Genomic DNA, 13,243 nt, shown 5'->3' on the forward strand with positions numbered 1-13,243 from the left:
AATAATTTGAATAAGTTATTTAATAGAATTTATAAAAGGTTTCATTGGTATCTGATGCCACTTCCACCTGCTATTCGTTTTGTTTTTTTGGTGGAATTGGCCAGACGGTTTGAAATTCTATTGTGAAGCCCTCTGAACCGTGGACTCCCAGCTTCTTATCTTTCTCTCTAGGATAGAACACTTAGGAGAAATACAAGAAGAAACCTTACTGGAAGAAAGAAAAAAAAAATAAGTCTTTGCATCCTCACCCAAAGAAAAAGTTCTTACAAATAAAACGAAAATACACCCATAGAGCCCTTGGAGCGGATGGACCTCTAAGACTTCCATCCGTCAAAGATTTTATTGAGGTGCCTCCAAGTCCCGAGGTTAAAAACTTTATAGTTGGTCCAATTCACCTTTAACAATCAAAATATGATTAAACTCTTTGTTTTTTTGGTAGCACCTGAACTTCTGAGTCGACTCTCAATTAGTAATTAGTGACGTCGCACACCTAAGATAACGGCCTCAAATGAAAAAATTTAAAACTTAAAACTTATAGATCTCATCAAGTGCTACAACATTTATGTAAAAAGTATCTTCATTTAACACCATACAAAAAAGATAAGATTTTTCCAACACGGCAAGAGCGGGTACGCGATTAATACGATGCTGAAATTTTATATTATTTTTACTGAACATCTTAGTGATCTCAAATGCAAAAACTCAAAACTATAGTTACAATTTTCATATAGAAAGTATCTCCATTTGACTCCATATAACAAAAATATGATTTTTCCAAGGCAACTTGTACGAGATAAATATACTGCTAAAATTTTGTTTAATTTTTTTTGAACATCTTAACGACCTCAAATGAAAAAAAACTCAAAACTAGAAAGTTATAGATTTCATAGATAACTACAATTTTCATATAAAAAGATCTCCATTTGACTCCATATAATAAAGATATGATTTTTCGAAGACGACAAGCGCTTGTACGTGATAAATATACTGCTGAAATATTGTTTAATTTTTTTGAACATTTAACTACCTTAAATGAAAAAACTCAAAGCTAGAAAGTTGTAGATCTCATCGAATGCTATAATTTTTATATAAAGATCATCTTCATCCGAGGTCGTATGAAAAAGACATAAATTTTCTAAGGATGTGCCTTGCCGCGTCAGTCTGGTTAACGCGGCGCTACGGTGCTGCGACGGGAGTGGCACGGCAATGATTTACACACGAAAATCATTGTCTGACGTGGCAGATCGTGCCGCGCCGATGCATGTGGCGCAGCAACGTGTTTTGATCGTGCCATGGACTTAGGCGTGGCTTAGATTTAAAAATAAAAAAGCAACAGCCTTAGATTTAGAATTTGTTTTAAGAAAAAGTTAAAAAAATCTCATGGCACTCCTATTAGCGTGGCAGTACTGTTTTATCATGCGCAGAGAGAGTGGTGTGGCAAGGCTCAATATTAGAAAAAATCTTATATTTTTCATATGATGTCATATGAAAATTATTTTTATATAAAAAATCATAGAGCTGAGATATATAATTTTCTAGTTTTATTTTTTTTATTTGAGGTCGCTAAGATGCTTCAGCAACATAATAATTGTGTACACACGCTTGTTGGTTTAGAAAAATAATATCTTTCTTTTATGATGTCAAATGAAAACACTTCATATTTGAAAGTTATAGCTCTCAATGAGATATACAACTTTATAGTTTTGAGTTTTTTTATTTGACATCGTTAAGATGCTCCAAAAAATAATATAAACTTTCAGTCGTGTATCAGCTCTTGTTGCCTTAAAAAAATAATATCTTTCTTGTATGATATCAAATAAAGATACTTTATATATAAAAGTTATAGCTTCCAGTGAGATTTATAACTTTTTAGTTTTGAGTTTTTATATTTGAGATTGCTAAGATAATAAAAGATAATAAAGTTTTATTAATATATTAATCGCGCAAAACATATATGATTCTTTTTGATGTCCAATGAAGATATTTTTTATAAAAATTGTAGCTATCAATGAGACCGGTAACTTTTAGTTTTGAGGTTTTTTATTTGAAATCATTAAGGTACTCAATAATTTTTTATAAATTTTAAGGAATATATTAACCGTGTCTTTTTAGAAAAAATATATTTTCTAATATGATGTTGGATAAATATACTTTTTATATAAAATGTGTAGCTCCCGATAAGATCTACGTCTTATATTTGAAAAGTATCTATCTAACATTATATAAGAAAGATATAATTTTTTTAAAGGCATATCCTTGTACAGGATTATATGTCTTTTAAATTTATATTAATTTTTAAGCATCTTAACTATGTCAAATGAAAATCTCAAACTAAAAATTTGTAGATCTCATCGATGCAATTTATATTAACGATCTTAAATGTAAAAATTCAAAACCATAAAGTTGTATATCTCATTTAGAGTTATAACTTTTATATAAAAGTATCTTCATTTTACTTCATACAAGACAAAATTATTTTTTAAAAGATGACAGACGCTTGTACACGCAAGCGATTATTATGCTACGGAAAGTTTATATTATTTTTTGACCACCTTAGCGATCCCAAATGAAAAAAACTTAAACTAGAAAGTTATCAATCTCATTAACCTATATAATTTTCATATAAAAATTATCTTCATCCAACATTATATCAAAAAGATATGATTTTTTTAAGGTGAAGCCTTATCACACCACTCCCGCTTAGGGCGACAAAACTATAATTTTGCATTAACAGGAACGACGTGACAAGATTTCACGTGGAAATCGACGTCTAACGTGACCCCTCTCGTCACGCGAACACAAACAGCGTTATTTTGTTGCGCTAAAAATAAAATTTTAAAAACTAAGCGGGAATATTTTTAAAGTAAAAACTAAAAAAGAATTAAAATTTTAAAAAATACGAGCGCCATTGCCCATATTGGTAAGGTCCAATTCCGACACATCGGCGGGCGGCGGCCGCGACGATCCATCACCGCCCGGTCACCTGGCTCTCCACGTCTCCGCGGCGACGCAGAGCCAGCACAAAGTGCACAAAACACCCAAATCGGCCACCCGCCGCCCCCGTCGCCGCCGTCCCCTTCGTCCTGCGGGGCTGCGCCCCACTAGGTATCTCACTAACCACTTCACCCTCTGCCGGCATCACCTTCCTAGGTCGCTTTGAGCTCCCACCGCCCTTTTTCCCGCGCGCCTTTCGCCATCTTTTTCCCCCCTACCCGTTCGGCATCCCCCGATGCGAAACCTGCGGCTGAACTCCGATTCACGTCGCGCCGCGCGGGGAGATCGGGCCGGCGCACTCATCCGGACGGGGAGGATCCTCTCTCGATTGGTCGGTACCCACGCCTTTCTTTTCCGCTCCCTACCGATGTCGTTAGGTGGGAATCGGTTCTGGTATGAGAGTGAAACCAAACCAATCTAGAGGGAGCATGACGGCTAAGACCATGCGATCTTTATTTTCTAGTACTAGGATGAAAAAGATCGCTCCTGGCGGTTAAGCTTTAGTGCTCGTTTCTGTAACATGTTTGGATAGGTGTCACTTGCGTGCACCTAGAACTTGATAAAATGAATTAAAAGGCCATCCCACCTAATTATTAGCTGACCCAGAAAACACCATTGGCTACTGACTTGCATCTCTAGCGCATAGCTTCAGAATCTGGAAGTGTGACTTCCAGTGAGTTGGTTGCTGAACTGCAGAAGATCATGCTGTGTCTGCTCACTATGTGCAGTGCATCTCAAAAGATTTGTGAATGTTTTGTTAGTGTTTTAGTGACCACAGGTTATATCCTCATCCAAAACTTAACTCTCTGTGCACCTTATCCAATGGAAGAGGAAAGTTTCTGATTTGTAAGTAAATTTTGAGTGGAGAAACAATTGCTCAAGTTGGTGCTTTCTAGGTGAGAACAGAAATCTACTAATGTGCCAAAAAGTAATGGAGCGTACACATCAAACCAAGCATCTAGGTTCCTTCCTGGAGCACTGTGGATGAGAAATCCATGAGGATGCTTTTGGAGGTACCATGCACATCCAGTTCATGTTGTGCTATGCAGATGCTACTTTTAGATTGTGGAAAGTTAGTCTCTTATGCTATAAATGGATTGCTGAGTGTTGATAATGTGATCATGTGCAAGCCGTAGAGCATGGATGACCTTGATATGTAGAAGCCAGACATTATAGTGTGAAGTATTTACCAGGAAAGACAAGCTTCAAAGTTTCAAATGCTAAAAAAACTTAGCTTTGTCCTGATGCTTATTCATGCACTAGAACTATCTTTTTATGTTTGATAAAAAGGTCAAATTAGCAATCAGAATGGATTAGCTCCATTCTACAGTCCTTTAGCTGTTCTTCCAACTTCCAAGGCTCTCAGGTGATGACGCTTGTCAAGATGACAGCAGCTGCCAAGAAATCTTCCTAGTTTCTAGTTAGACGATGATGGGGGAACTGGGAGATTAGATGGATGAGCTCAGGCTTGTCAAGTTTGTTAGCAGCTTTCCTTCCAGGAGATGTCGTCCTTGTGGGTGTATCATCTTGATTTAGATAACATATAGAGCTTGAGAATTTTTGTTTTTATTGAAGGGGCCATGTTCACTATCCCTTTTCTACATAGAAAAGGACATAATGAATGACAAATAGATTTGTGGCAGAAGGAAAATTATTGCCTTGAGAATACTCACTTATGAAATTGATAGAGACAACAGTACAGGAATGAACAGTTGGACCATATGCCTTGGGATATTTGTGAATATTTAGTCACCATACGGGGAAGGTACTGACTGAATAGCTTGCATGCAGACTATGTTTGCTGTTTATTCATCTGTGGCAATGGCAATGACTTGTCCAGAATTTTCTTTTTGCCGATACCCATTTCCTGTATAGGCTTTCTGTTTGTTTCGAATTTCTGATCCATGCCGTATTCCTCTTATCAAGTTGTGATGTTGACTTGGGGTGAACTGCAATCATCTGATCAATCATTGAATGAATCTCTTTTACCCCTTTGGCAAAAGACTGTTAGTTTGCCACGTGGTCCCATGCTCTGAGAGAACATTGGCTTGTGACAATTGGACCAAGCTGTTGAGGTCTATTCTTTGTCCTACTTTTCTTTGGCTGAGGCTCAAAGTAAGCATCTTGGCCCTATTCTAGTTATCAGTCATTCTCCCAGATTTTATCACCACATTGTGTTTGAACTTTGAGGGGCACAAAAAGACATCTTGTTCCAGCTTTCCCATTTGTCTGATTACATTCTATCCTGGGATTTGTCACGGGAGAATTTCTTGCGTAATCTTAGGATGTTGTTGTTTAAAGACCACAGCAGAAATTCTCTATTTCACTGACCCACAAAACAGACAAAAGGTAACATTACAACTGTATATAAGGTAAATATACTGATTTTTGCACTTCCTTAAACAGACTAAAGGGACACCTATTGTTTAGCTATTTATTCGAGCTAAATGGCCATTTGAACAGACTAAACGGTGATTAAACGGGATAAACGGCTGATTAAACGGACATGGCAAGCCACCGTGTAGTGTTTACACGGCGTGTAAATGAGCTTAACTGCCGCGTAGGTGAACAGTGATTAAACGATAGTTTGTTAAATGCTAATGATTACTTGATTAGCACATAATGAGAACTGAATATCTCTGGTGCTAAATCTTTCGATACCATGTATGGAGTTAGGAAAAAGCTTCCATCTACATGATTCAGTAACTCTGTGTAGGCTGGTTGTAATGAAAGCTTTAAACTGTTTGTCTGTTGTAATTTTGAAGTAATTTAGGGCGCTTCAGCTTAACTAAATTGCATGATTGACCCATGTTTTCTAAGCTGCAATCTACAGACTTCTATGACTCTGTATTAAGATCATGCCTGAGACTTCTTCACTTGTTCTAGTAGTCCATGAATATGTTTTCTTTTGAGCAATCCAACGTGAGAAAATTTGGAAGTATACTGTATTAGATCTTAATTCTCTTCGCTCAAATGTGTTTACTTTTATGTGGGGGTGTCAAGTCAAATAATAATGCAGTTATCATGTTTTACGTACACCTACAGAAAGCCATTGTTGCTGATCTCAGCTAATCCTATCTTTGATCGGGTTTATTCGGGAAATTGTATGGATGCCATGAAACAGGTTAACTCTTGATAATTCCTAAAAGTAAGTTCCTTTAGGGGCCGTTTGGATCCTTTCATTTTGGAGGAATTGGAATCTACTTAATGGATTATAGGCTATTTGGTTTGGAATTTGACATTCCACAACTTTCCCAAGTTCACATATAAGCCTATCTCAAATTCATAGCGGGAGATCGAAATTGATTCTATAGATCACCATGCTATGTTTCTACTCTCCAACTTATAGCATGCTCTTCAACTCACTTCTCTATAGTAGAAATGCAACGTATAAGTATCTCCCTTGTATGGCTAACAATAACATACAAATATGTTCCATATACAACCATATTAACTTAATTAATATGTGCCTAAATTATAATTATTCGAATGAATTCAATTCCTAGGATCCAAACGGGGCCTTAATGATTTCTTTGCGATTGTTATAAACCAACATATATCTCTTATAAAGAGATACAGGCTACAAGAATCCGCATCTATTCAAGTCACTCTCCAAAATGTGTATATCTTGTGCACACCGTGGCAATCAAATCACCTGTGCATGCAAGATGCTTACATTTGTTATCCAGAAACTGGAATATCTAAGTTTCACTTATGTTTGGTAGACAAATAGTAACTGCCTCCTCCACTATATAAGCATATGGCATGCTCAACTTTCTGTATCCATTGTTCCCACCTGTTTATATATGTCTTGTAACTTGTGAAGTGTGTTCCTATCTGTATCACCTTCGCCTTGCCACCCTTTGGCTAGTCATTCATACGAATGGATTATTCTAATTTGCGTCGCCAAGCTGCATCCATGAAAAAGAGTCTCTTTGATCAGGCCTGTATTATACTCTGGAGATTTCTAATCAATATTTTATCTTTATGCTTTCACAAGGACCTAGAAGTTCAATCATACCTTTTTCCTATGTATAAGCATGCCTGCTTTTGATCCCATCCATGGCAAACACTATTCTATGCTGTTTTATGGCTTTCAATGTTTTCCTTTTATATACCAAATGCTGACTCAGTAAGTTTTATTTCATCGACAGGGGTACCTAGATGAGCAATTTTGCCAGGTGGAAGACTTGCAGGATGAAGCTAGTCCTAATTTTGCGGAAGAGGTTGCCACTTTGTTTTTCAAGGACTCGGCCAGGCTAATATCAAATGTTGAACAAGCTCTGTAAGTAAAACGGGCATATCAAGGGAGAAGTGTTTTCTTGTTCAAAAAGAAAGAAAATACGATGCAAGCAGAAGTGTTGAACTTGACTGATTAAAATTTTGTGACACTGCAGAGAAAAATACCCCAAAGATTTCAATAGATGGGATGCATACATGCAGCAGCTAAAAGGCAGCTGTTCCAGGTAGCTCTGGTGCTGCATCTGGATATATTTTTTCAGTTGCACATGATCCATGCTATGTGCCTGATTCAGTACAGCACACAGACCTTACTTTATAGTTTTGTGAATAATGAGGACTATGAGTTTAACTGAACATCCTGCAAAGTTGACACTATCCTTTTTGAAACAACTACTGCATGCTTCAGCTTCTTAAAAAAGTGTGTGTGTGTGTGTGTGTGGGGGGGGGGGGGGGGGGGGGGGGGGGGGGATCTGAAGCATATCAATGCCTCACTAATGACATGTCCAGTATGCTTGTAAACCAAGGTTCTTGGAGGCTTTAAGGTGGTCTGGTATCTCAGAGGAAAACTCATATTTTGTAGTTTTGTGTGCCAACCAAAAGCTTAACGTGTGCGAATGAACTTTTGTAAGCATGGCATGGTTCTGAATACATGTAAATAAAGCATAACTCTGACATCTGAACACATTATCATTGTTTTATATTTATATAAAGTTTACGTGTGTTTGACGATGTTACAAAACTTGATGCAGCATTGGTGCTTCAAGGATGAAGAGTGAGTGCATGTCATTCAGGGATTACTGTGGACAGGGAAATGTTGAAGGGTCTGTATCTCTCTGGCTTTTTAGTTCTTTCAGATTTTTGTCTCATGTCAAGAAATGAGAACAGCCATTGTTTACTCCTGTGGCATATTTCGGTTTGCAGTTGCATGAGATCGTTCCATAAAGTGAAGAGGGAGCACGGTGCCCTGAGGCAGAAACTAGAGGCCTATTTCCAGGTAATCATCCACGGTAAATCTCATCCATCGTTCTGTAGCTTGTGTCATGAGCCTGGATCTCAGTTTGTGTTAATACACACAGCTGCTACGACAAGCTGGTCCTGCTGGAGCTGCCACCAGGCCCGGGATGTAAGAACTAGGAGCAGGAAAAGGGTGTATGGCACAAGAAGATGGCTCACTACAACTAACTGGCCCAGTGGCCCTGCTGCGCAGCAAGTAGGGGTCAGCATACGAAGCGAAACAAGAGATGATATGCATATGGATAGGCATAAAACTGTAATAAGAGATTATTTTTTCAAGAAAAAAAGTTAAGAGGAGAGGAAGGGATGGGAACCTTGTGTAGCTGTGAGTTTACAAGCTTGCCTGAAAGATGGTATTATTGTCTCATGTGTAATGTATTCCTTCCGTCCCAAAATAAATCAACTCCCGGAATCATCGTATCAAATTATCTTGAGTTTGACTAATTTTATAGTAAAGAACAATAACATTTATAGCATCAAATAAGTAGATGATGAAAATATACTTCATGATGTATTTGATGATACTAATTTCGTGTCATAAATATTTATAATCTTTTCTATAAATTTGGTTAAAGTTAAAATAATTTGACTTAGGATAACTAAGTTGATTTATTTTGAAACGATGGAATAAGATTACAGAAGTATATAAGTCATAGTATTGCTATTTTCCTCTTAGAGTCTTTGTCCACCAGGCTTATTCATGCATTTTTTCTCTCTCTTTTTGCTCATTTATCAACAGAAGCGTATTGTTGCAGTGCCCCTACACTTCAGGATCAAGGTGATAAAGGAGGGATTGCATGTGGATCAGGACGCTGTGCAGTGCTTATGTTGGACCGGTGCCTAGCGTGCTCTGAGCGCCATGCCGCCGTCTGGTACACCGTGGTCCTTGGAAGGGATTGGTGACGGCAGGTGGCCGCCAACCAAACCAACCGGGCAAACAGAAAGATATATACTCCCTCTATTTCCTAGCCTAGTTAGCTCGTTCCTCTCCATGGCCCGGAAATTTGGTCGTAGTTAGCTCATTCCTCTCCAGGGTGAAATTTAGTCCTCACAGGAATTTATAGACAAATCCAGAAATTTCGATCAGGACCAAAAATTCTGGTGCCTGTGATTTAATCCACTGCAAAGTTTTTGAGTTTCAGATTACACCTATTCACCCTCCTCCCCTCGAGGCATTGTGATCTTTTCATTCTGTTTTCGCTGCAATGCTATACTCGATGTCTTCATCGTAGCCGCCTCCTGCAACCTAGACCAACCAAATTACTCTAGTTGCAAGTACAGACATCTGTCGTCTATACTTCCTTCCAGTTTAGCCCTTGAAGGCACGTCATTCAATCCACCCTTGAATCCGCGCGTGCAATTTGAATTGATCCACGCCCTTACTAATTTGGAAGCACGCAAACTCTTCCAATACAAACCTGCATCCTTAGCTTGCAGCGCCTCGTGTCGCCACGCCACCCCATAGCCGTCATACTCCTATGACATTGCTGCTAATGGGGCTACCCCTCTATTTTCTGAGTAGGCGCGGGAAGAAAAGTGTGACAGTTGGGATTAGGGTGAACTTTTTAGGGGAGTTGCGTCTCCCCCTCTATTTGGAGAGAGTTGGAGTGATTTTTGGTGATCACCAATTAATGGGGATAGAAAAGAGGAGCAGTTGGAACAATGTTTTTGAGCCAACTCCCCCAGTCTGATAGTTAAATTAGGGATGGGGGAGCTGCTAGAGATGCTCTCCTTACCAAAACCTGCGTATCATCGTCAACATCAATACTTGCCATCTATTGAGTCCTTATGTATGCCCCTCCAGTCTTTGCCTTGCATCCTATCGTGGGAACCCCAAGACTCCAGCCGAGCTCATCGGGGAAAAACATTACTCCACTTGTCTTGCCAATACAAAAAGCTTGCGAGGTTGTCTTTTTTCAACCTTTCCCAATACTCGATTTCCTTGCTTGATCTCACCACGGCTTAATGATGGGCCTGCCAACATCACGACACCACATGCATGTAAGTAGGAAGTTAACACAAGATTGTTAGTCTCCTCTCTCTAGTTCCTCCATGCACCGCTCTTTAGGGTGACCACGTGCTGCCCAAAAACACAGAAATGCCTCCACACACGTAACAGAATAGGACTCAGTTCAAAAAAAAAAAAACAGAATAGGACTCACCGTCACGTGGTGATATATTTAAGGTCATGTTTGGCAAGTTCCTTGTCAAGTGCTTCTTCGGAGGTGCCAGAGCACTTAAGGAAGAACCACTTTTTTTTTTAGATCTGGCTCCTCTACCATTCATTAGAAAAATAGATTCTCCTCCCCAAATGTTTAATATGGCTCCTTCGGCTCCTCCGTAGAAGCTATTGTCGGAGCCGTAGCCAGAGTCGTACCAAACAAGCCCTAGGTACATAGCAGAAGCTATATATTTTAAAAAACTCAAAACGTCTTGTAATTTAGAATGGAAGAAGTATCAAACAACATTAGATGATCAAAATGATGCTTAACAGGAGAACAAGACCAGCCGAATACTAGTAGAACTATGAATGCCACAAACTCCTACATGACAAAGGTGGTGAACTCTCCATGGCAAGCGAAATCCACCGACCCTCTTTGTGGTTGAGCCATCCCTCTTCGCCATCGTTGTTCCACAGGTTGTTGCACACTAGATGAGGAGGGATGCATCATACACGTCTACTACTCTACAACACTTCCACTTCTACCTCTCGCCGTCGTCTCCACTTTCGTCTCTCTGGCCATCTTCGCCACTCAATGCCGCTCCTCTTCGCGATCCACAACCATGGGGACAACTTGTGGTAGAACCGCTTGAAATAATGCACTTACGGAGGCATTTGTCTTCCACTAGACACTAAGCACCCCGAGAGCGAGCTACATCGGGCGGATTCCGTCGAACACACCCCAAGGGAGAGCCCGAATAATCTACATTTTCCCCTCATGATCCAATAATGAGAACGAGTTTACATTGCTTAGTCCATTTCATACATCAAGAGTTCTTAGAAATACATTATTACAGGACCAAATTCAGAGTACGGAAATTTAAACAGCGGAATAAAAAGAAATATCTATCGATAATACATAAGGATCCGTCCGTGCCCACCAGAAGAATCTTTCACACAACGGCTACGCCTCAAGTTGCACCTGCAACAGGGGTAAATAAACCCTGAGTACACAATGTACCAGCAAGACTTATCCGACTAGTGAGAATAATTTCCCGACTCCAAATGATATGATAAGCTTTATGGTTTGCTGGTTTTTCTTTTTACGGAAAGCAACACTAATAGTGAATCCTTATGTATATTTATTATTAGCGGTCATGATTATTTCATTATCTAGCCATTCTATGTAAGCAACTGTTCTACTTTCAAGCAGGGGTTGAGCAAGCAGTTCCATTTCACCACCTTTCCTCTTTTAGTTCTTACTACGGTGCTAGACTGTAGACAAGCCATACCGGATCGCCGGCGATTCGCGAATCAATGTGCCCAGCTGGGTAACCCAAAACACACACCCCGCTTGTACCCCAGGCACAAGCAGGACCAACCCACCACTCTTCTGTCATGAGGTCCAAGTCCCCGTCCAAACTTAGACTCCAAGCCCCTGCTCCTGAGTCCCGGACTCAGTGCGGTGCTTAGACCTCCACCATCCCGCCTCTAATCAGCCGGTCCGGAAAAGAGTCGGAACCCACGATAAGAGAGCAACAAGACTTATCTGCGCCCATACACAAGTATGTGCTCGGGATAATAAGTCTATGACTTGCCTAGAACCCAATGCAATGACCGGTCCTTAATCGACATAGACAGAGAAACAGTGTAACCAAGCTATGCCCCGTTGGCCGCAGGACACAACCTCTTACACCCACCAATACCTAAACCATATCCCTGCCCGGTCTCCGTTTTTCTTTCACCATTTTTATCATGAGTGATAATAATAATCACCTATTGTGAGTAACGGCAAGTTACTTATGCTACCGAAATTCTGAGCATAGCAACTACTCGACCTATACTAGTAGGACTTATAGGTAGATATATCTATGCATGTAGGTTCCATAAAATGCCTGTAACATAAATGCACATCATATATATTCAGTGATCATTCAAAATAAGGGTTATGCATCGAGGCTTGTCTTGGGTAGACGGGGTGTTAGCAAAGTCAGCAACTGATGGCTCCGGGGCTCCCTCCTGTACGAGAATCTCATCATCGTATTCCTCGATGATCTCCTCGTACTCCTGCTCACCCGTAGGCACGAACTCTACCAACTCGTTATCTACATACATAAAATGATGATGCGACACTTAATAATACGGCAACAACAACTCTTAAAATGAGAATGCATGTATTATCTTAGCAACTAACGGCATCCCTATTTTTATTATCGATTTAATATATAAACTACAACAAGGAATACTTAGCTACCATATTTCTCAATATATTCCAAGGCTACAAAAATTACAGTGAGTGCCTAATAATGTTACGAGTCTACCATAAAATTTTCAGAGCTAGCACTTCTACCATTTCATCACGAAAATTCATTCTCTAAATAATCATAATAACAACAAGCATATTACAACAAATAAAGTAACCTTAAAGATACCACAGAACTGTATGAACTAAATACACTAAAAGCTAGATCATGAATTTAGGAACCTAACAAAATTTACTTCACAATTTTAGAACACTTACATAATTTTATATTAATCATTAAAGATCAGTTCATAATTTAAATTAGAAAAGCAGTAACTAATTCCATAGAAAAGAAAAAGGACGAAACCACCCAGAGCGGCCCATCGTGGCTCGGCCCACGCACGCGCAGCGTGCGCGCACGCGCGATCCACTGTCGCGGCCCACGCGGGGCACGGCCCAACCGCGCGGCGATGACCCACGACAGGGAGGCCCGCGCGTGCCGATTACTTATGCGAAAACCCCCTTGACCTATCAATGAATCACTCTGAGACCCACGACACTATTCCTACAGTCAGCTCTTTTACAAATAT

At 39.7% G+C, this 13,243-nt stretch overlaps 1 protein-coding gene across 2 annotated transcripts; it reads left to right on the forward strand.

The window, feature by feature from the left end:
- The first annotated feature begins 3,135 nt into the window (after positions 1-3,135).
- On the forward strand, positions 3,136-8,657 carry LOC136452957 (pseudo histidine-containing phosphotransfer protein 5-like). Of its 2 annotated transcripts, none has more exons than XM_066453534.1 (6): positions 3,136-3,325; positions 7,149-7,279; positions 7,392-7,460; positions 7,986-8,057; positions 8,158-8,230; positions 8,313-8,657. In XM_066453534.1, the coding sequence occupies exons 1-6, from the start codon at positions 3,230-3,232 to the stop codon at positions 8,361-8,363; spliced, it is 492 nt and encodes a 163-aa protein (XP_066309631.1). In that variant the 5' UTR covers positions 3,136-3,229; the 3' UTR covers positions 8,364-8,657. The 2 variants fall into 2 exon arrangements, with proteins under 2 accessions (XP_066309631.1, XP_066309632.1); XM_066453535.1 differs by lacking the exon at positions 3,136-3,325 and adding an exon at positions 6,121-6,937.
- Positions 8,658-13,243: the final 4,586 nt, after the last annotated feature.

Source organism: Miscanthus floridulus, chromosome 5, assembly GCF_019320115.1.
Source record: "Miscanthus floridulus cultivar M001 chromosome 5, ASM1932011v1, whole genome shotgun sequence".
In the NCBI taxonomy this organism is placed as follows: Eukaryota; Viridiplantae; Streptophyta; class Magnoliopsida; order Poales; family Poaceae; genus Miscanthus; species Miscanthus floridulus.

Coding starts and splice junctions, on each gene's coding strand:
- LOC136452957 (XM_066453534.1), top strand. CDS start 3,230: ATGCGAAACCTGCGGCTGAACTCCGATTCACGTCGCGCCGCGCGGGGA. Junction 3,326..7,148: donor GGAGGATCCTCTCTCGATTG/GTCGGTACCCAC, acceptor TTTCATCGACAG/GGGTACCTAGATGAGCAATT. Junction 7,461..7,985: donor CTAAAAGGCAGCTGTTCCAG/GTAGCTCTGGTG, acceptor AACTTGATGCAG/CATTGGTGCTTCAAGGATGA.